This window comes from Mytilus californianus, unplaced genomic scaffold, assembly GCF_021869535.1.
Source record: "Mytilus californianus isolate M0D057914Y unplaced genomic scaffold, xbMytCali1.0.p SCAF_1, whole genome shotgun sequence".
NCBI classification, from domain to species: Eukaryota; Metazoa; Mollusca; class Bivalvia; order Mytilida; family Mytilidae; genus Mytilus; species Mytilus californianus.
The window spans coordinates 88928523-88953332 of NW_026262581.1; the positions used below are offsets into that span (position 1 = coordinate 88928523).

The 24810-nt window shown below is 34.4% G+C and overlaps 2 protein-coding genes across 9 annotated transcripts in view; one reads left to right on the forward strand and one right to left on the reverse strand.

The window, feature by feature from the left end:
• LOC127709481 (uncharacterized) overlaps window positions 1–15144 on the reverse strand; it is a 149221-nt gene extending 134077 nt beyond the window's left edge. For all 7 annotated transcript variants that reach the window (XR_007985694.1, XR_007985691.1, XR_007985689.1 and 4 more), the window contains exons 1-2: window positions 15062–15144; window positions 6630–6663 (exon numbers count right to left, since the gene is read on the reverse strand). Coding sequence is in view for 4 of the 7 variants with exons in the window: in XM_052215087.1 (XP_052071047.1) it covers window positions 6630–6663; window positions 15062–15100 (73 nt within the window). In the remaining 3 variants the exon portion in view is untranslated. The remainder of the gene's footprint in view (window positions 1–6629; window positions 6664–15061) is intronic.
• Window positions 1–24810, forward strand: part of LOC127709649 (uncharacterized) — a 479059-nt gene that overhangs the window by 376630 nt on the left and 77619 nt on the right. The window lies entirely within an intron of this gene.

Genomic DNA, 24810 nt, shown 5'->3' on the forward strand with positions numbered 1-24810 from the left:
TAGCGGTAGACATTTTGCCTGTTACAGTCCACCTATGAAGAGTTGCTGTAATAGTCATTAAACGTACAGAGAACGTTGCATTCTCTCTTTTGGAAAATGTTGTTTGTGCTGTATTTAGACCCCTCTACCAAGAAATTTGTTTTGCATGCACACGTATAAAAATTGTGGTTTTTATCCAACGCAATCATAGGTTTGAACGTTGTTTTCAATTTAGACTTGTGTATATAGAAATATATGCATGTTCAAAGGTTACCAATTTAACACTGTTGCAAGATCATTAAATAGTGTCTTAATTGGTCTTAAGATAGAGTTTGTTTTTAAAATTTCATTTCCAACTGATTTTTATATAGGTTGTTTTTATGTTGTATTGTTACATCACGGTCCCAGTTTAGGGGAGGGTTGAGCGCTGACAAACGTTTTTTCTCGAGACAAATTCTTTATACGTCAATCCCAATCTCTAATTCGCTGACTGTTGTTCGTTGCTATTTGCCGTTTCTGTTTTTCGGTCATTGCTTCTAGCATAAGTCAGGCCGTTTTAGTCTCTTATCGATGTGTTTTATTTTTCTCGGGAAAAGTTGTAGGTGCTTTATTATATTGGTAGAGTTAGTAACATGCATCGTCTGCGGATCAGAATAAAATTGTGTTTACTAGTCCAGAGGATATGGCCTCGATATCGACTCTCAGTGGCATTTAAATTGGTTTAGTCTTATGTCTGTATGTACGAGACTTAAATCTGCAATTCTTGAAATATTTGAGTCAGATCCAGATTTTAATTTGTACAAATGTATATTGATCAAGAAAATAGATTTTGTATCTGGGCATTAAATTTTTTTTCCAGGGTCAAACAATTTCTTTCAATTTTAATCAAAGGAAATGTTTGAAAGGAATCAATAATGATTCATTATCAGTAGTTATTTTCAATAGAAAATAAACTTATTTGTTTCATTTCCCTACTAAAATAAATGATTTTTTTCAAGAAATACAGAATCAAACGGTTGAAAAAACAGGTCAACCATCTACAAACAAAAGATTATAGTCGAGTGACAAATCAAGAAAAACTCGCTTATTTTTTAGAGTTTGAAAATTGATATAAGTATAGAGTAAACAATATGCAACAATGCAACTCATTTACAGCCTTCTTCTCTAATGAGAAAGGTAAATATGCTAGATATACTTACTAGAGGTGTGATGAGATGATTGAAGCTGGTAATTTTTTCCTTGAAAATATTTATGTACGTTTCGGCAATAGAGTTTATCGACAGGTTGTAGGTATTCCTATGGGAACCAATTGCGCCCCTTTAATAGCAGACTTGTTCTTGTACTGTTATAAATCACAGTTTATGACCAAACTCAGTAAAGACCCGTCTAAATTGCATTTAATAATTGATAAATTCAACAACACTTATCGTTATCTTGATGATATTTTTTCGTTAAATAATCAAGAATTTTTTAAATATACTGCCGAAATTTACCAAAAAGAACTTACTTTTAATACGGTAATAACTGTCCTTTTCTAGATTTATATATTTCAGTTTTACACGGGAAACTCTACACTAAAATTTACGACAGGGACGATTTTTCGTTCTTTATTGTTAATTTTCCTTTTTTGGACGGTGATGTTCCTTTGTCACCATCTTACGGTGGTTATATATCACAATTCGTTCGCTATGCCCTTGTCTGTTGTAACGTTTTGGATTTCAATGAACTTAATCTATGTATTACTGGTAAATTATTAGGTCAGGGATTTCGTTACCACAATTTACTTAAAACCTTAATAAATTTTTCCATAGATATAAAGATTTGTTTTTGAAGTTTGGTTGTATCTGTAAAAACTTATTTCAAACGGGATAGCACATCCTCAATTTTAATGGAGATGTTGTTTACCGAGCCCGGAAATTTGTAAACGATCCGGGTAAACTTATTGATCCTATAAATAACTTATTCTAAAGGATTACCAATTCAAAACTGTAATTTGGTCTTTGAATATTGTTTTTATTGCTACTAATATTGATTTTGTTATCAGTTAATTTAAATCAAACTAAATATTTTTTTTATATACATATGCACATGCATGGCTCTACGATATGTCGATACCTGTATCTTGGCATTGCACAAGGCCATGTTTTTCTCTGACTGTTTATGACGTCTTTACACTTAATCCATTGGATGTTGGTTGTGAACTGATTGATATTATAGTCTTAGATGCATGCTGTTTTGCATTAGTTGTTATTGGCTTTGAACTAGCTGTCAGTAACTGCGAGTACTCTCAGATCTGTACTTAGAATCTTTCTGTTGTGTGGATGGATAAGTGCCCGTCACGTCCACTCTGTGTTTTTGTTATATGTATTTCTATTTGTATCCATCTGATGAGTTAAACCTTTTTCAAGTGATTTTTATAGTTTGTTCTTATGTTGTACTGTTACACCACTGTCCCAGGTTAGGGGAGGGTTGGCGCCTTCAAACGAGTTTAACTCCGCCGCATTCTATATGTGCCTGTCCCAAGTCACGAGCCTGTAATTGATCGGCTGTACTTTTTTGCTGTCTTTCGTTTTTTGTTTTGTAATGTTTGTTCTTGTATTGTGCCGCTGCACCACTGTCTCAGGTTGGGGAGGGTTGGCGCCAACAAACTAGTTTAACCCCGCCACATTATGTATGTGCCTGTCCCAAGTCAGGAGCCTGTAATTCGGTGGTTGTCGTTTGTTGCTGTGGAATATATTTGTTTTTCGTTCATTATTTTGTACATAAATTAGGCCGTTAGTTTTCTTGTTTGAATTGTTTTACATTTGTCATTTCGGAGCCTTTTATAGCTGACTATACGGTATGGGCTTTGCTCATTGTTGAAGGCCGTACGATGACCTATAGTTGTTAAATTTCTGTGTCATTTGGTCTCTTGTGGAGAGTTGTCTCGTTGGCAATCATTTCACATCTTCTTATTTTTATATTCAAATATACTATAAATTAAGCACTGTTCCTGTCGTAGAGTTTTCTTCTGTCGCAGATTTTTTGTTAATTCGCGATAAAGTGTGTCTTTCAACTTTTTTTTTCGTTTTCATTTTTGCACACGGGAACACTTGTAAAAAATTTCCGAATGATAATCTCAGCAATATTTTGCTAGAAAATGACCCCACAATGTATCATCGTTTAACATCGAAAACTAAGTACATATTGAATCAATTGGTTGATTTTCGAATGCATGTGGCATTTTTTCCTACGCAATCTGTATTGTTTTGACTTGGTAACCTTTTGACCTTAATAATGCTTAACCATGGTTACAGCGCGGGCGTTGTCTCTTATCCAATTTCTGAAATAGTTATTATCACCAAATTGAATGCGAAATTGTTTTCAGTTCACTGCCATCGCGCATTGTGAATCCTTAATGCCTTGTAATACCAATCGTTGTATAATTGTCAGGATCATTTGTTGAATTTAATAACATGTCAAAAGATGTGTTATAGATCATCTGCCTTCGGCTTCAGCCCGTTATACTCGCTGAAAGGGCTTGCATTTTTACTTGATTCATTATCGTAGTAAATTTACCTGTGCCAGTTCTTGCCAATTCCAAACCGTCTTTTTTCAGTATGTGTTATATTGTGTATATTTTATTTTATCTTATTTTCACAGGCACTTGTCTCTGACAAAATGCTGTCGGGAAAACTTCCATTTGAACACCCTGGTTTGCGTTATAAGCAGCATACACACTGATACAGGTAAGAGGGGTTTAAATGGAAGTATTGCCCAGAAAACTAACGGCCTAATTTATGTACAAAATAAGGAACGAAAAACAAATATGTTACACAGCAACAAACGACAACCACTGAATTACAGGCTCCTGACTTGGGACAGGCACATACATAATGTGGCGGGGTTACACTAGTTTGTTGGCGCAAAACCCTCCCCATAACATGGGACATTGGTGTAACAGTACAACATAAGAACACACTATAAAAATCAGTTGAAAAAGGCTTTACTCATCAGATGGATACATATAGAAGTACATCTAACAAAAACACAGAGTGGTCGTGGACGGGTACTTATACATCCACATTACAGAAAGACACTAAGTACAGATCTAAGAGTACTCACAGTTACTGACAGCTAGTTCAAAGCCAATAACAACTAATGAAAATAATCATGCGTGTATCAAAAATATCAATCAGTACACATCCAACATCCATTGGTAAAGTAAAATCATGATTAAGTAAGGATAGTGATGTATATGTTATGAAAAAAATGCCCAATTCGATCGAGTAGAAATGGAGAACGGTCATCTTTATTTTGTGTGTCCCCACTGAGGGGGCGTGGTCGTCCCGCAACCTTGTTTCTGAAGTACACGACAATAGCTTATCATCTCTAGAAAATAATTATTCGCTAAAATTGAAAGCATAACAAATTATTTTAAGAGATTAAATGGTCTTAACTGCTAGAATTCAGTTGACGAAATCGACCTCAACCGAAGTTTTATCAGTAGATAGATCAACGTTGCAAAACGATATGTTAAATCCATAACGACGATCTACCAATAACTGACCAAACTTTGTAAAATTATGGTGTTGTTAAGAAATATAATACATCTTATGGAGTCCAAATAATTATGACGTTTAGAAAGGCTATTTTAATTTTTTGTTGTGAAATAGCCTTTCAAGACGTCATAATTATTTCGACTAACATTTCATGGTACTTCGTGGATTAATATTTATTTGGTGAAGAATTGCTACTTAACGATGTTTTTGTTGAAAATCAATTTTTAACATTTCAAAGAAAATCTTATGTTTTCTAATTTTCTTGTGTTGTGTTGTGTTGTGTTGTGTTGTGTTGTGTTGTGTTGTGTTGTGTTGTGTTGTGTTGTGTTGTGTTGTTTAGGTGGGGGGACCTTTTTAAAATTTAATTTTAGGCAAAGGCATGAGTCTTTTTTAAGGGCTCATGCTTCGTTCATTTCTGGTTGCAGGCTATATCAAATCACTAATCTGCATGACGTTACGCGTGAAAATCATCTTGAGGTATATGATAAAGTGAATATGATATGGCTTTTTGAATATCATCTACCGTTTCTACCCTCAACCAAAATAATCCATCGAGCAGAGCTCTTTGGATTACATTGGAGTCCTCTCGGGTTGATACTGGTGCGATATTGAAAAAAACATATAATATTCTCTGTTTATAAATATTCATGTTAATGCTCAATATTGTATATGTTTTACTCCGAATGGCCTCTAACTGACACCTATGGGTTGGAGTACTCTCTCACTAAAAATAAAACAAAAGACAAACAAAAAACAAAAAACAACACAAACTGTCATCAGTCTCCGAACTTGACATGGTTGGTGACAAGGTTCATGTTTTGTTTGTAAATCCATTTTTTTTTTCGAGCTTTTCAATCGATTTTAGCTAAGAAATTGCTATATATGTCATCTTTTTGCCGTTTTATGATTTTCAATTAAAACTTCGATCGGGTGTTAATATTACTGTAATCGTTTCCACTCTGTAATTCGTTGCATGTTAACCGAACTTTCCTACAACTGTCTATATATGCTTTAAAAAATTGTTGCATATCTAAATTTAAAATTTAAAAGAAAAATTTGATTGGATGAAGATAGTTTTTGTCATTTTCTCACATTTTAGTGGCGGACGCATATGTCACCTATTTCTGGCAATCCGAACTTCACAGCTGGTTTTAAGGGCATACGATACAGTTACAGGAGAGATAATGACGTTGCTAACGTAAAATGTTATTTTCGCGACGCCAAACTGTGACATATCGGGAAAAGATGCATTTTTCGACTGACTGATTTTTATCATTCAGACTGATTTATCTTGAAAAACGAATTCATGGACCCCTCTTTTTTAAAATGAAATTAGGTTTGATTATGTATGAAGATTATTTGTACCAATTTTTATGAAAAAGTCACCGATGAATTTTTTTAAAATCAAATAGATATACAGCAAAAATTGCCGTTTTTTTTTCTAAAATCATGAAACTTTGATAAAAAATTAATTATTTCCAAAAAATTGTTATACAAATTTAGATCATACTTATGTTAAGAAGATTTTCCAAATGGTTTTACAAAAATCCGAGTGTGTTTATCTTTTGAAACAAAAAAGTTAGGTATGTCTATCCAAAGGATAGAAATGTCCAAAAAACCGAAATTTTGAGTAAATGTCTAAAATTTCGACCCCATTTATCTCTTAAAGTAGCACATGAAGGTATATTTTTTATAACATATTTGAATGGACTAGGTGAAAAATAGCTTGTATGCAAATTTTCGTAAAAAAATCACTGTGGGATCAAAACTGTATCGTATGCCCTTAATGGAAATGAACTGTATTTATATCTTCAAAATAAGTCCAAAATCAGCTGTCAGGTAGGTCTGTCGACTAATTTTCATAATTAAGTCTTATCACCGTGCTAAAAAATGTTATCGGGCAGAAAAAAAATTACGATTGTCAAAATACTACTAGTATTCTAATGCACTTTATTTGTAATGTCGATTTAAACTGGTCATCAAAACATTTGTAGGTGAAAATTTCACCTTATAACTGTTGAAAAAGTTTACTGTTTTATAAAAACTGAGAAAAAGAAAAAAAATCTAGTCAGATGTGCCATCCAGAAGTTCTGTTTATTTTAAACTTACCTGGATAAAAAGCAGTCACAGGCTTCATCGAACTCTACAAAATATGTATATCTTTTTGGAAAAAAAGCAAACAAATATTAGTGAAAAGACTTTCAATAATGGTTTGAACTAAAATAGAAAGGGATGGTTTCAGATGGAGGCGAGTTACTTTGATTATGAACACGTTTTTTTTTTTCTTTTTCTGTTTGAAAACTAGAAAATGATTAACATGTCTCCCCCACCTTAGTATCAATATACCAACTTAACCTGCACATGGGATATATATTTCCCAACTGATTCGGTATTCAAGAGCTTGCAGCTGCTACTCAGACTTTGTAAAACGTCACCAGTGTCTGAGTAGAAAGTTGATGAACCAGGGGTATGTCAAAGAACGTCTCGTCCTTTTTCTAAAAAAGTTCATCGGGAGATACCAAGACCTTGTTGCTAAATATTCCGTATCAACTTCACAAATAATACACGATGGTCTTGAAGTATAGATTCTGGGTACTGACGTTGTTTATCATCTTAATAACGTGTTATAGTATTCTTTTATTTGTCTTTATGGATATAACTTTTACTGTTTAGTCTATTTTTGGTGATATCCATTTGGTGGGTCTGTACTTATACATCCCGTCATTGTGTTATTGTGCTGTGGTAAATTTTTGTATTCTTGTCTTTCATTTTTGCTAATGTGCTATGTCTATATGCCTTTTTGTGTTTCTTTGTTACATATTTGTTTGTTTTTAAAGTGATTAAGATTATAACACAACGTTGACTGATGTACCCCTATTTTTGACATTTTTTCCTATTATGTATGTTTGTTTTGTTCACACATCGTTGTCAATATAATGGAATTCTATGCGACTGTCATACAAGTGAGAGGTTTAGCTAGCTATAAAACCATGTTTAATCCACCATTTTCTACATAAGAAAATGCCTGTACCAAGTCAGGAATATGACAGTTGTTATCCATTCGTTTGATGTGTTTGAGCTTTTGATTTTGCCATTTGATTACGGACTTTTCGTTTTGAATTTTCCTCGGAATTCGGTATTTTTGTTATTTTACTTTTTGCAGGAGATTAACTTCAATTAGAGTAGATAATCAAACTTATATTTGTAGGACTCAAATCTATGGTGGGTTCCAAATCTATGGCAGATTCCTAATCTATGGCAAATGTGACGTTGCAAACGTCAAACAAATCAAATCTATGGCAGATTTTTGTTTTCTCCAAATCTATGGCAGATCTTTTCATAACGTCACAATTGAATAACGCCATATTACATCGTCGCCGCCGCTTACGATGGCGGAACCCATAGATTTGAACATTTTTAAACAATATGCGGATGGTTTAAAGGAAGATGTGACCTATTATCCGAAAGAGGGACAAAATGTGCTGTACCGGCCAAAGCCCGTAATGAATAAGGACACCGCTGTTTTCAGTACCGGATATTTTAGAAAAGGAGTTATAATAAATATTTTACGGCTGGCAAAGTTTATTAATTGAAAGATTAAATTACCAGATACCAATTTGATTTAAATCGCCATCAAATAAAAAAAAAGTATTAACGGTGAAATAACATAGGTGAAAATTCAAACTGTTCAATTTTATTTATATATATTTTTTTTTATAAAAACCTGCCTTCTTGTTTGTTAAGGGAATTACTAGTTGGTTTAACGAATGGGTTAAACAGGTACTATGCACGGATTAAAAAAAAATTATTTTTACGGGGCACATCATTTCAATCTTGAAGTCTGTATTAAGTTATATGATTCATCATTTACGAAATGTTTTGTTTGCAATCACGATTTGCTCCCGTTGTCGTACATGTCCACTGGTTTAAGACAAGTCATTGGTAGTATATGTACTGCATTGTTTTCCATTTGAACAAAATTTGCCATAGGTTTGGAAACAACAAAAATCTGCCATAGATTAGGAAACTACAAAACTTGCCATAGATTAGGATTGTAAAAAATCTGCCATAGATTTGGGATATCATGACGTCATATTTGCCATAGATTAGGAATCTGCCATAGATTTGGAACCCACCATAGATTTGAGTCCTACATATTAATTGATTAAAGTTCTATTCATTCGGATAATGACAAGATTAAAGTTTGGTAAGGGCTTATCCTTTACAATAAAATTTTTTAATACTGTCCGCTAAAAATGGTTGTATTAATATTGTCAGCATTTTTTCTTAATATTTTAAAAAAACAATTGACTTGATGATGAAAGAAGAGGAAATATTGAAATAGCAAGGCAGAATTATTTGCGATGGAGAAAGTACGGGGTGAAGGCTTTGTCCTTCATTCCTAGTCAAACACGCCAAAAATTATAAATGAAAGGAAATAAGCGTCAAAGAGACAACAAAGACAGGAACACAATTAATTTAGTACAACTGTCGATACTTATACAATGGCATGGTAGACTATAACAGATCAGCCATCGACACTATTTTCTCAGAATAAAAAAAAAACATAATATGAAGTAATACAACTGAAAATACAGTTATTGAAGTTGAATATTATGGAAAACTGAGATCAGGTAGAAGAGAGAGGCGAAAGATACCAGAGGGACATTCAAAATCATAAGTCGAAAACAAACTGACAACGCCAAGGCTAAAAAAGAAAAAGACCAACAGACAAACAATAGTACACAAAACACAACATAGAAAACTAAGACTGAGCAACACCAATCCCACCAAAAACTGGGGGTGATCTCAGGTGCTCCTGAAGGATAAGCAGATCCTGCTCCACATGTGGCAGGAACTAAGTTTGCTTAATCAATTTGTACTTTTCTTGATAAAATTACGACAAATGAATTTAGATACGTTTTGGTGAAGTAAATTAAAACATGACTAAATATGTGTTGTTATACAGTTATGAAAACTTATTGTTCTACATCCCGTCGATACAATTGCACAAGGTCATGCTTTTCCCTGATTGTTTAAGACGTCTTTAAGCTAAATCTATTAGATATATAGTTATTTATATTTTTGCCTTGGAAAACATTATTGGCTAGAGGTATAGGGGAGGGTTGAGATCTCACTAAACATGTTTAACCCCGCCGCATTTTTTCGCCAGTCCCAAGTCAGGAGTCTCTGGCATTTGTTAGTCTTGTGTGTGTTTTTTTTAATTTGAGTTCATTTATATGTTTCGGAGTTTAGTGTGGCGTCCATTTTCACTGAACTAGTACACATTTGTGTTAAGGGGCCTGCTGAAGACCGCCTCCCGGTGCAGGATTTTCTCGTTGTGTTGAAGATCCATTGATGGCCTTGGGCTGTTTTCTGCTCTTTGGTCGGGTTGTTGTCTCTTTAACACATTCCCAATTTCCATTCTCAATTTTATGTATTAATTAGTTGGAAATTGGGGTTAACTATCTTTTAGTATCTGTGAGTACTCTAAGATCGTTATTTCGCGTCCTTTGTCTTTTTATTTTGTTGTATTTGTGCTTCGTGCCAATCTGATGAGTCAAGTCCTTTCTAACCGATTTTTTCAGTTTGTCCTTACACTGTGCTGTTACACCAATTTGCCAGGTCAGGGGGATTGAGCGCTCAAAAACATGTTTAACCCCATCAAATTCGTTATGTGTCTGTCCAAAGTCGGAAGCATTTAATTCAGTGATTGTCATTGGTTGCTGTGTTTCGTTTATTTTTTTTAAATGTCAGGCCGTTGGCTTTTTCGTCTGCATTGTTTTGTCATTCCGGGGCTTTGTATAGCTTACTACACGGTGTGGGTTTTGCTTATATCGAAGGCAGTACGGTGAACTATTATAGTTGCGTGCATCAACCTTCTTTCGTCTCTAGTGGATAGTTATCCCATTGCCAATCATACCTTTTGTAACAAATACTGTAAATATATGATAATTAAAAGCTAATATACCTTTCGGGATTGCATTATTTTTATCTTTCTGTGAACAACTAGGGTGGCAGGTGTAAAGATGTAGGTTTATGTTTGTGACCATGCTATAGGCATGACTGTTTCAAAAACTTTCAGTGACCTTCCCTATATCATGGTGACCAGTTTTTATGACGGAGGAAGCAGGAGTACCCAGAGAGGAAACCGACCTTCGGCAGGAATTAGGCAATCAGAGTCGAAAACATCTGGCCTCGAGCAGAGTACGAACTCAGTTTTAGAGTTGACAGACTAGTGATCACTACTGAAAAGTTTTAAACAGTTGTGCTACCTGTATCTCTGTCGTAGAGCGCCGGTTGGAACTTTAGTAAGAGGAATGGCCTTTCGATTTTGTATAATGAATAAATACGTAGTTACGTCTGGTTGAAAACGGAAACCCTTAATATCTGTGGCACAAACGACAACGGAAATGTTCCAATTGTAGTAACCACAGTCGCGTCCTCTTTTCCTCTGATATGTGTCCCTTTTTGAAGCACCTGAGATCACCCTAAGTTTTCTTGATGGGGTTCGGGCTGCTCATTCTTTAGTTTTCTATGTAGCGTTTTGGTCAACTTGTTGTCTTTTCGTTGTCTTTCGTTTTATTGCCATGGCGTTATCAGTTTCTCTCCATTTATGAGTTTTGAATATCTCCTTGGTATCTTCGGCCTTTCTTAATCTGACGCTCCAAATTGGGAGAGTGCCACTCGCTAGTGAGATGTTAACAACTTTTCATAAATAAAAAGGTTCCTTGATGGCATCTTCAAAAGCAAATTTCCTGAGCCTGCCAACGTTGGCTTCTAATATTCCTGTCGTCCAATCAATTTCAATACCCGAATGCTTTTTATTGTATAATAATTGGTTACTGTACGGGGAATATATGTCACTGAAAGTCCAGGAAACATAAATTGTTCATTAAAACCTATTGAATTTTTGGTACAAAAGTTAACAATAATATAAAAAACTAGAGGCTCTCAAGAGCCTGTGTCGCTCACCTGATTCTACTTTGGTTTTGGAAATCATGTAAAAATAGATTAAAATCATAACAGATACCCTAATAATGAGTGAGACCAAATTTGGTTTAATATTGGTCCTGTAATTTAATAAAAAAAATCCTGGTGGCCATCTTGAACAGTAAATCGGCAACAAAGTAGCAAAACTTCATCAGCACCTCATAAGAAACATGTATGCCATGTTTTGGTTTCATTCCATTCAGTGCAACTCTAGAAGAAGCATTTGTATGTATTTCCCATAGGGTCTTATGTTAAAGGAAGTCCCCCCGTTGGCGGCCATCATGGATGAAGGATCAGCTTCAAAGTAACAAAACTTAGTCAGCACCTCATAAGGAACATTCATGCCATGTTTGGTTTCAATCCATTCAGTATGTGGTTCTCTAAAAGAAGACATTTGTATGTATTGTCCATAGGGTTCTTTGTTAAACATTGTCCTCATCTAGCGGCCATCGTGGATGAAGGATCAGCTTCAAAGTAACAACACTTGGTCAGCACCTCAAAAGGAACATGCATGCCATGTTTGGTTTCATTCTATTCAATGGTTTTCTAAAAGAAAACATTTGTATGTATTTCTCATAGGGTCCTATGTTAAATTTAGTCCTTCGCTGGCGGCCATCTTAGATTATGGATCGGCTTCATAGTAGCAACACTTGGTCAGCACCTCATAAGGAACATTCATGTCATGTTTGGTTTCATTCCATTAAGTGGTTCTCTAAAAGAAGACATTTGTATGTATTTCCCATAGGGTCCTATGTTAAATTAAGTCCCCCGCTGGCGGCCATCTTGGATTATGGATCGGCTTCAAAGTAACAACACTCGGTCAGCACCTCATAAGGAACATTCATGCCATGTTTAGTTTCATTCCATTCAGTGGTTCTCTAAAAGAAGACATTTGTATGTATTTCTCTTAGGTTCCCATGTTAAGCTAAGTCCCCTGCTGGCGGCCATCTTGGATTATGGATCGGCTTCAAAGTAATAACACTCGGTCAGCACCTCATAAGAAACATTCATGCCATGTTTGGTTTCATTCCATTCAGTGGTTCTCTAAAAGAAGACATTTGTATGTATTTCCCATAGCGTCCAATGTTAAACTAAGTCCCCCTGCTGGCGGCCATCTTGGATTATCGATCGGCTTCATAGTAACAACACTTGGTCAGCACCTCATAAGGAACATTCATGCCATGTTTGGTTTCATTCCATTCAGTGGTTCTCTAAAAGAAGACATTTGTATGTATTTCCCATAGCGTCCAATGTTAAACTAAGTCCCCTGCTGGCGGCCATCTTGGATTATCGATCGGCTTCATAGTAACAACACTTGGTCAGCACCTCATAAGGAACATTCATGCCATGTTTGGTTTCATTCCATTCAGTGGTTCTCTAAAAGATGACATTTAAAATTGAGAATGGAAATGGGGAATGTGTCAAAGAGACAACAACCCGACCACAGAACAGACAACAGCAGAAGGCCACCAACAGGTCTTCAATGCAGCGAGAAATTCCCGCACCCGGAGGCGTCCTTCAGCTGGCCCCTAAACAAATATATATACTAGTTCAGTGATAATGAACGCCATACTAAACTCCAAATTGTACACAAGAAACTAAAATTAAAAATAATACAAGACTAACAAAGGCTAGAGGCTCCTGACTTGGGACAGGCGCAAAAATGCGGCGGGGTTAAACATGTTTATGAGATCTCAACCCTCCCCCTATACCTCTAGCCAATGTAGAAAAGTAAACGCATAACAATACGCACATTAAAATTCAGTTCAAGAGAAGTCCGAGTCTGATGTCAGAAGATGTAACCAAAGAAAATAAACAAAATGACAATAATACATAAATAACAACAGACTACTAGCAGTTAACTGACATGCCAGCTCCAGACTTCAATTAAACTGATTGAAAGATTATGTCTTCATCATATGAATATCAGGCACAATCCTTCCCGTTAGGGGTTTAGTATCATACCATCATAACATATATGAGAAGAACATAACCCGTGTCATGCCAACAACTGGTTTTTAAATAAATGTGTTTAGTGCAGATGCAAAGACCCTATAAGTGAATCAATATCAACGCCAAAATATGCAATCTTTAATGACCTGACAACAGTATCGTAACTATATCCCTTCTTAATAAGTCTATTTAAAGGTTTTGTTAGTTTCAGAGGTGAATACTGACATTTTTGTGCTTTATAAAGAATATTTCCATAAAAAATTGGATGTGAAATACCTGAACGTATAAGAAGTCTGCATGTTGAGCTATATTTACGAATGATGTCCTTATACCGATGATAAAATTTAGTAAATGTTTTGACTAGTTTGTGATATCGAAAACCCTGGTGTAATAATTTTTCAGTAATACATACATTTCTCTCGTTAAAATCTAAAACATTGTTACATACACGAGCGAATCTTACAAGTTGAGATATATAAACACCGTAAGATGGTGACAAGGGAACGTCACCATCTAAAAATGGATAATTAACGATAGGAAATGAAAAATCATCTCTTTTATCATATATTTTAGTATTAAGCTTTCCGTTAATGATATAGATATCAAGATCGAGGAAAGGGCAGTGGTCATTGTTAGTATTAGCTTTATTTAAAGTAAGTTCAACAGGATAAATTTCTTTAGTATACATATTTGTATGTATTTCCCATAGGGTCCCATGTTAAACTTAGTCCCCCGCTGGCGGCCATCTTGGATTATGGATCGGCTTCAAAGTAACAAAACTCGGTCAGCACCTCATAAGGAACATTCATACCATGTTTGGTTTCATTCCATTCAGTGGTTCTCTAAAAGAAGACATTTGTATGTATTTCCCATAGGGTCCTATGTTAAACTAAGTCCCCCCGCTGGCGGCCATCTTGGATAATGGATCAGCTTCAAAGTAACAACACTTGGTCAGCACCTCATAAGGAACATTCATGCCATGTTTGATTTCATTCCATTCAGTGGTTCTCTAAAAGAAGACATTTGTATGTATTTCCCATAGGGTCCTATGTTAAACTAAGTCCCCCTGCTGGCGGCCATCTTGGATGATGGATCCGCTACAAAGTAACAACACTTGGTCAGCACCTCATAAGAAACATTCATGCAATGTTTGGTTTCATTCCATTCAGTGGTTCTCTAGAGGAAGTTCAAAATGTAAAAAGTTAACGACGACGACGGACGACGGACGCCAAGTGATGAGAAAAGCTTACTTGGCCCTTCGGGCCAGGTGAGCTAAAAAGATGATGGACGTAAAATATATCCTACGTAATGTAATAAATGTAAATTAGATCATCCTGTAAATTGACCATACACATCGTTTAAGCACTTTCATTACAGATAAATATAATTATTATGTTTAACCGTTAACTCAAAGTCTATTATTTGATCTTCAGAACCTAATAATCATTTAAAACTTTTGCATTGTAGCCCAGATATTGAACAAGAAGATTCCGAGCATATTTATGACCGTATTTTAAATTTTCTTATACATTATTTCAAATAAAAAAAGTTACACTGACCAAGTTTACGAAATGCAATGACCTAATAGTACATACCATCAGTATCCAAAAGAAAAGAGTGTGCAAAAAAATCATACTTTAGGCTTTAGTTGATCCTTTCTACGCCAGTTCAACAATGAAAGTTTAATATATAAAAAACGGAAGTATGAGAATATTTGTTTAGATCGTCATTTGTGGTGTGTACAAAAATCGGAAATGTGAAGGTTGTTGTTTCAATAAACACTTGAACTTAAAGTCTTCATAGCGTAATAAAAGAAATACAAAGAAACGAGATATAATTTACTTTGTATCTATTTAACTTGGAGAGTTGCTGAAACTAAATGAGATAAGAGTATTAAAGAATATAAATGAATACTATACTATCCGTTCTTGTGAAAAGTGAACTTTTTTTTTCAAACATTGCATTAATCTATATCGAAACACTTAAATCAATTATTTTTGTTAAAATCTGGTGATGTCTTGGAATTTCTGACGATTCTAAATTTTACTTTCTCTAACAAATACTACATCGATTTCAGTTCAATTCAATGATGAGACTTCATGGACCTTCCATTAGTGCTGTTATTGATCCAGCAGCAGTGTTCAATCAATCGTTATGGCTATACCTTGGCTAGCTTCTTGTCGTTTTGTTTGTACGTCTATTTTCAAGGAGCAGTTAGATGTTGGTGGTTGGTGTGGTCATTGGTACTTTACAATATTTTTGGTAATTCTTGTTTTCGTTTTATGTAATATTGATAAAACTTTCAACCTTTTTTATATCCGTAAAAGTGAAATAAATCATTGAGTGCTTTACATTTTTGTAAAGTATAATTTTGAAACGTTATTCCAGATTTAAAACGTTTCTAGTAAAACTTTGTATCAACGAACATCTGGTGTCAAAGTGAATTTGGCTATATCTTAAAGGTTAGACATAGTTTTAGTCCCACAGAATGTTGGTTTTGGCTTGGTTTGAAATGTCTGTCTTTTGTGCGTTTTTTAACTAAATACACGAATATGACATAATCTATAAAACTTTCAGTTTAAAGCCATTTTTAAGAATATTTTTTATCTCGTTGGACTTTACAAGCTTAAAAAATAAAGTTGTCAAATCGACAAAATATGCATAATCGGGGTTGTGATACTTGGAATATTGGGGAAAAAATAAGAAAATACTACAATCAATTTCTTATGGAGGGGGATGATACCTTTCGCCTGAAAACTCAATAAATCAAAAATACATTTTAATGAAAATTAACAACCCACCCACCCTACTTTTTCCAACATAAACCATTCTGGAGGTCTTCCTAGGAGATGCACCAACATGGCCTCTACAACACCTATTTAGTTGTTATCCGTCACAATCTTTATAAATTGATACGAAATCAACTGTAACTGTTTTGACTAGTAATTCGTAAATCTGTTTAGCTGTTTCACCATAAACTGTGATTCATTATTATTCGTTTGATACCAATTTTCGGGGCTTTCGTGGTACCTGATCTACTCTAATTGATTGTGTCCTTGACAACACTGTTCCCCCATTTTATACTTGGCGATTAGTATAACTTTTGCGATACTATGTTTGGTCTTGTCAAAAGGTACAGGGTTGATGGGATCTTCGGTGCCAAAGTTTTACATCAGCAGAGATCCAGACTCCGTGATGTTCAGTATGTAAGTTAAACACTGACGTCAGTTGAAACATAGCAACAAGACAAATATGGAAGTAAAAAAACAATCAGAATCTCACGAACTCCAAATTTAGATTTTCTTGTAACTTAATCGATTCGTTGTATCATTTGTTTTACTCCAAAAAGAGTATTTTGTTAATATGCAGAATTTAGCCATTATAGCTACGCTTTGAATGACATAATATGGTGAGATGGAAGACCACCACATTCCTTGAAGCTTCATTAAATCTTTAAATAATAATTTGTGATCAATCAAAACATGGTATATGATTTTAGTCTTAATTTCTCATCATAGATACCTTTTCTAACAGTTTTCGATTTTTTTCTTCAAAATTACCTTTCTATTCACGTTAATTTGTTTTTTTTTTCTTTTATCATAATAGCCTCTTCGATCAATGATTCAATCTAATTGACTCCACTAATAAATCGCGTTGATTTTAAAGGGTCGTCGTTTTGATTGCTTGTATGACTATGTCTGTAATAATGAACACTACATGTTAAACAACATCATTCTGGTAATATCTGAATTAATGCAATGTTATTTTGTTCCATTACACGAGACAGTTATTATATGTGAAATGAAGTTATTTGCGTTTTCTTTTATACTATGGTACACTTTAGTGTTGCCACTTTACCTATCATGCTTTGGGCTACAACTTTTATCGGTATCTTTTTCACTTTATTTTTTAACTTTTTAAGTAAATTTTATTCGACTGGTTGAATAAACAAATCTTTCAAAGACAACGTTTAAATGCAAGGCAAACGGCCTTTGAATTTTTAATAAACGATAATTGCAAGCCGGGCTCACCTAAAAAGTATTTAATTCTTGAAATAATCGCAAGTTATAAATATACCGAAAAGTCAAAATATTTATAAGATTCGTTCAATGTTCGAACAAAAGTCTCAATAATCTATCCATAAATACATCAATTTTCGTACAGAAATATCAATATTCTACCCATGAACTCCATAAATACATCAATTTTCGTACAGAAATATCAATATTCTACCCATGAACTCCATAAATTTTCATGATTTCATTCTCAATCTTGAATAATTTATTGATCGAAAAACAATTTCCATTTAACATGGAAAGAAAGCACAACTAAAATGTAACAGGAGTAATAGTTAAATATAATCGATGTGTTTATGTATTTGCCACGAAGATTTATTGGCTCATACATATAAGATATTTAAACACTTCAACATCAGTTTGAATTGTAGCTTTACAATTAATTATAACGTAACGTTTTATCTTAAATATTCTATATTTCCGGCACTTTTCTTTTCTATGGCTCAAACTGCGGAAATATCCGGATACAGACAAATCAGATATCTCGAACATTGCATTAAATTGAAAATTACATGATCTCTTCAGAAAATAAAGTCAGACGTACAATTAAACTCAATGGGCTTATCATTATTTCAAGTCAGGATTTATTTCCTAATAAACGCAAGGCAAAGTATTTACTGAGTCCCGCTTAATTCTGTCAAACAAATATAACAAAAAAAGCGAACTCCAACTTGAGGGGAAATCCAACATAAACACTGACAAAATCGAACGTCGAGCTTTATCAACCAACGGAACGAAAGGAAACAACTTATTCAGAAGGCGACTGTGTTGACAAAGAGGTTTGTACAATCTGTTATATTTGAAAAGTTTTTTCAGTTCAGACACTATTCAGAACTTATACGAACATATATATGAACCATTTACGTTTCCTGTTGTTAATTAAGCTCCTTGGACTCTTGCTGTTGAGTGTATTTGATGCAATTAAGTTTCCTGTTGTTGATTAGGCTCCTTGGACTCTTGCTGTTGAGTGTATTTGATGCCATTAAGTTTCCTGTTGTTGATAAGGCTCCTTGGACTCTTGCTGTTGAGTGTATTTGATGCCATTAGGTTTCCTGTTGTTAATTAAGCTCCTTGGACTCTTGCTGTTGAGTGTATTTAATGCCATTAAGTTTCCTGTTGTTAATTAGGCTCCTTGGACTCTTGCTGTTGAGTGTAATTGATGAAGGATTTTCATAAAAACGTTCTGCGGTATCTGTATCATACGTGAACAGTATTTCCCATTTTAAATTATATTAGACAAGCTTTAAAAGAATAGTTGCCCTTCTCTTTGCATGTTTATTGTCATTTTCTGAAGAAAAAACTTTCTAGAAAAAAACATTGGTTAGACATAACAAGTTCGGTCTGAATTATAATAAAGGAGTAGGGGAATTAAGGCCTTTATTTGGCAAACATATTAAAGCAATGTAAAAATTACCATACATATTCAAAAAAATTTCCTAACTGCAATAAGTTACAAGGTGTTTAAATTTCACATTTAATGAGTTACCATGGCAAAAAAAACTATGACAAAATGTGTATATTTTGTAAAATTTCTTATCCTTGTTTTATGTCATATTTTAAGTATATGTTAGATTGGAAAGGTATGTGCGCACCCAAGAAACAAATTTATATTTTGTTAAAATATGTTCTCTTGAATTATATTGTTGTTTCTTGCCTTCGCACGATGTTTCCACAAAGGAAATATTGACAGAAAACTGCATAAACTGTGCAGTTTTCACTGTTTACATGAAAATGATGTATATCAGTAAATTAAAACCATACTTAATACCACACATATGTACTTTCACGGCACTACAATCTGTTTTGGCATTGCACAAGGTCATGTTTTTCTCAGACTGTTTATGACGTCTTTACACTAAATCCATTGGATGTTGAATGTATACTGATTGATATTTAAGTCTTAGATACATTATTTTTTTATTAGTTGTTATTGGCTTAGATATTAACTAGCTGTCAGTAACTGCGAGTACTCTCAGATTTGTACTTAGTGTCATTTTTTGTTGTTAGTGATGAGGGATGGATATATACCCTGCCACGTCCTATCTGTGTTTTTGTTTGATGTTTTTCTTTGTATCGATCTGATGAGTGCCTTTTTCAACTGATTTTTATAGTTTGTTCTTATGTTGTGCTGTTACACAACTGTCCCAGGTTAAGGGAGGGTTGAGTGCTCACAAACATGTTTAACCCCGCCACATTCTTTATTAGCCTGTCCGAAGTCAGGAGCCTGTAGTTCAGTAGTTGTCGTTGGTTCATGTCAGTCATATTTGTTTTTCATAAATTGTTTTGTTATATATAATGTCGTTAGTTTTCTCAATTTAATTGTTTCATATTTTTCATTTCGGGGCATTTTATAGCCGACTATACGGTATGGGTTTTTCTCATTGTTGAAAGCAGTACGGTTGCCTATAATTGCTTACATCCACTTCATTTTAACTTTGGTGGATAGTTGTAGCTGAAATACAAATAAAGGACCACACATAACTACACAGAACTGGGGATTTGGCAAAACGTACCCAAACGAAATCCATGGATAAACTGAGCTGTTCTGTAAGGGTTGGCAGTGTGACGTCTTCCAACATAAAAGAGTCATAACCGGTGGTCCCGAACTTTGTTCCAAATAAATGCATGCATTTCTACTCCTGATGTGTCGAAATTTCGGTTGACTCGAACTAAATTAACGGTCCCGAGGTCAACAAAAGCGTTCAAAATTAATTATTTATCTCGAACTTATACACATATGTCAAAACATGACATCGGGGATTTTAATGGATTGAAGAGTTAATCGGACAATACACGTGTAATTGAATTTCCGGTCAAGGACCACTATATTGATTTATGACATTCTTTTTCCACGAGTGTTTACCTAAGATTGCCTTTGATCACCATGATAAATAATTAGTGAAACATTGTTATAGTTTATGAACAATTATTCAAAATGTTTTAAAAACAATTAACCGTAATCACACACTACACTAATGAGCTTGGTTATGTATAAAGTAGGGATTAAGACTTCGTTGGTGATCAACTCAAACCTACTCAATCTTTAATAATCTTTTTGTATTTTCTCTTGCAGAAAAAGATTAACAAAAAAATAAAAAGAATTCTAAATTTTCTAAATATCTTACATACGAGAATAAACAATTTTGTCAACTTTAAATCACGCTTATATCGATAGGAAATTACTCTCGACTAAAACCCACCGGAAAAAATTGTAACTGTACAAAGAAAGAAATAAGAGATGAAAAATGTTATTATAATAATAAAAGACCATAACATACAGATACATCGATCTGAGACCAAAATATCGATTCCCTACCAATATTCATCCGGATTTATTTTAGCTTTACCAAGCTAAGCAAGAATTATTTCCATTGGTCTGTCAAACTTCCGGTTTTCGTTTGAGTCGAACTACGGGTATCTCGAAATATTTCTCTGGTCCGGTGGACTTCGAGATAACGAGAGTCGACTGTATAGGTGTTCAATAGATCATCTTAAAAAATGTCAAGAAATCCCCTTTGCTCAATCTTCAGATTCATTGTACTCCAAAAATTTAAACACGTTTGTTTGTTTATGGCCCTGTATTGTACTTTCAGAAATGATAAATTTCAATGATAACTTGCAACAAATGAATGTTTAATTTCCAAATGTAAACGTTAAAACTGCCAAATGTGTAGTTGACCACAAAATGTAACAATACACGTTGTTACAAGGATCTGCATTGTACAGCTTTTAACTGGTTTAGGTCAGTGGTGGATCCAAGGGGGTTGGGGTTCCGGGGGTTGGAGGCCCCTTTTTTGACAATCAATGCTTTTAAATGGGGACATATAGTTGGACCCCTCCCCTTTTTTATCCTGGGTTGGAACCCCACCTTTTTAAACTGGCTGGATCCGCCCCTGTATGTATTGAATGTACTCTTTGTGAATAGATTTGTGTCGGTGAAACAAAACATGAATGATCACTCAGTCTGGTTTAAGCAAAATTAATGACATAATAACATTATACATTCTCTATAAACACTTAAACCAGCCTGACAAATATTTTATTTCTATGAAAGTCAGCATTACAGAGAAAACTTCTCATAGAACAAATGACCCCATATTAAGTACATCATATCGCTCATAAAGAAAAATTATCTGGATTCCTTAAGTTGGAACATATAACCCTTATGCATGCAACTACAATATCTCAATATGTTCATCACAATAGAAGACACGATCATCGTTGATATTCACCACCTGCGTTATATCGTGTCTTCGGAAAGTCTGTTTGTTTTCCTTTGTTAAAAAAACAGAGGAATTTCGCCACAAAGTACTTAACTGATTTCCATATTACTATTTTTCAAGCTAAATTGACCATTTCATAAGGCCAAAATAAATCCGTTATTGGTACAGAAAACAGACCGGTTATGTGTATTGCTAATCAGAGGCTGTTCAGCACCGTGACAAGCACTTCCAATGATGATGAAAAACATAGAAATTTAAGTAGAATTCGCTACTGAGATTTGGATACTATCAATATTAGCAATATTTTCAAACAAAAGTCTGTACAGAAAACAACACCCGATTACTTCAAAGGTAAAACAATACCTGATTACTTCAAAGGTAAATCAAAACTTGTCATTACTTATACCTTCACCAAACCAATTGCATTTAACATTTTCAATCACAAAAGTGTATTATAGACCTTCACCCACAAGTAAGGATGTAAAATCTAAACCTCCCTTTTCCTCCTGTTGCTCGCCTGAATACATATATTGTCATACATGTCATATTATATCCGGGGACCTTTGCATCGTAAGCAATGAATGACTTAGGGGTTGTTAGTCAAAGGCTCAACATATTGAAATCACCAGGGCATCAAGTGAAAGAAGAAATTTATGTTACTGATAGATGCAGCTGAGAACTGTGCCAAAAAATGGGTAAAGCGCAAGTTGGATACAACCAGCTGAACACTTGTCTGAATTGACCAAGGCTGCCAATCATTCATTCAGAAGCACATTCAGAAAGTTCGATGAACACGGGTTACTAACCCTTTCAAGAAACCCGAAGTCGTGGATGCTTTTTCCTCTCATAGTTGTTCAAGCTGACAAACACGACGGACAAATCCTCGATTGTCATGCCTTCCCAGCACCATTTGTTTATCAATGTAAGGACATAAAGCTGTGAAAAGGATTAATTATAAAATGGAAATGTAATGTTTAAGACAATGACAATGTATAAATATATATCACGTTGTTAAGCTTTGCCGTTAAAATTCATCTTTCAAGTTGGCATGAATTTACCACAGACATTTAAAATGCATTTCTTGAATGTTTTGCACACACGGTTCAAACATAGCTTGAATGTTTAGGGAAAATATTGTGAAAACATATGAATTTTCTTAATTTTTTTTTCCTTTGTACGTTCCCGTGCGATAGCTTTATTCTAATAAAATATTTTTCCAATGTCTTTAATGAGGTGAATATCAACAGGTGCCTCCCATACACCATGGGTTTGACTTTTTCAGGTCTAACAAATATTGTTTAGTAAATTTCAGTAATCTCCCATTACAGCTTTTATTCATCAATTAGCAGTAAATAAAAATCAAAGTAGGCAAATTCCACCAAATTACGGAATTTCAAAACAGTTTATGCCAATACATTGAATGAAATAAAAAAAAATGGGGAAGAAGGTGGTAAGGCTACTTATTGTACTACCCTACTGACTTTAAAGTAGTATTTGTGACAAATGTGACAGTTTCCGCTTTCCCATTTTCAGCTTCCCATTTCTCAGCAGTAACAATCCCCCAATGTATGGCGATTACATATCTGAATTGATACGTAAAATGCTACGCACGTGCATTTTCACATTACAAAGACTTCATTTATAGAGGTGTGTTACTCCTCCAGCAAGGTTGTGAGAAGATCGACTGAAATTGACACTATACATACATTTTACGGTTACCAGCATGAATAAGTCGACCGATACGCTGTGTCTGTATCTCAACTCTCAAGCGACATATTTTTCGAGGTCTAAGATCTTAAGAAACCAGAATAGTGTCCGATCTATAAATTCATTGATTGTGTTTTATTTCCTAGTGTTGCATTTTAACTGAATGTCGATTCCCGAGGCATGTGATGCATTAAAAACAGGAGACGCATACCCCGTCGACGCACACAGTTTCGCTACGTTTCGATTTCGTGCGATTCCCTCAGGTTTTATTTTTTTCTAGATATGTACATTCTAAACGAATTTACGAGATTAAGATTCGGTGTCATACTGTTGCCTCCAATTTATATATGTGTTCTTATTTAAATATACACAGATTCACTGTTGAACGTACTCACTACATGCTTTCAATACAAGAACTGTACACTGATAACATTTTAAACGCTGCTAAAAAAAGGTGTTCCATTACTCTCTCGGATCATTTTTTGTTGTTAAGTTGCCGCGGAGTGCGTGTCATTAATCAGTTTTTTCATAATGTCACATACAGACATAGGTAGTTGTACATGAGAAGTAATTTTGTTTACATGTAATTTTAAAAGAAATGGTAAATTCAACTGATTGATATTTACTTATCTTCACCTTTATCACTTAGTATTTGAAACGGGTTGAAGTATTCAGTAAAATTTATAAATTGCATGCGTCCGAAGCGTTTTTCGAGATTTATCTCACCAGAAAACATCCTCCTTTAGGCACTCTGTTAAGCAGGCCTTTTCTCAATATGTCCAAAGAGCAAACATTGATAATATAGATGGTTTACTTCCAATAAAGAGCTATATAGTTATCTGAAGAAATTATAGAAAATTTTCAGGAACTTTGTGTACGAAATGAAAACAAAGTTAAGACTTTTCAAGTTAAATATATTTAATGTGAATAATATTGACAGCGTATAAACAATTCGAGCCTGTTAACAGATTAGCAAACGCCAAGATCAGAGAATTTTTATCATTAGAGATTTATTGCGATTCGTGATTTAATGTAAGCGATACAGAATATCATACAAAATAAATATGGGAAATATTGAACAAAATCACAAAAGTTCAAAGAAGAATGAGAGAAAATATTGGCGATTCGACAATTGAAACAGCAAAAACGGAAAGGAACACTTTGTGGTTGGCAGAGAGATTTTTTGAAAAATTCAAAATATAACTAGCTGTTACATAGCTTTAATCAGACTGTTACAAGCATCGACACACTTTGATAATGTTACTGACAACCTTGATATATCAGCAGTTGCAGCAACCCTAGTAAATGCACAAGCAAATATACCGTCAACTGTCACTA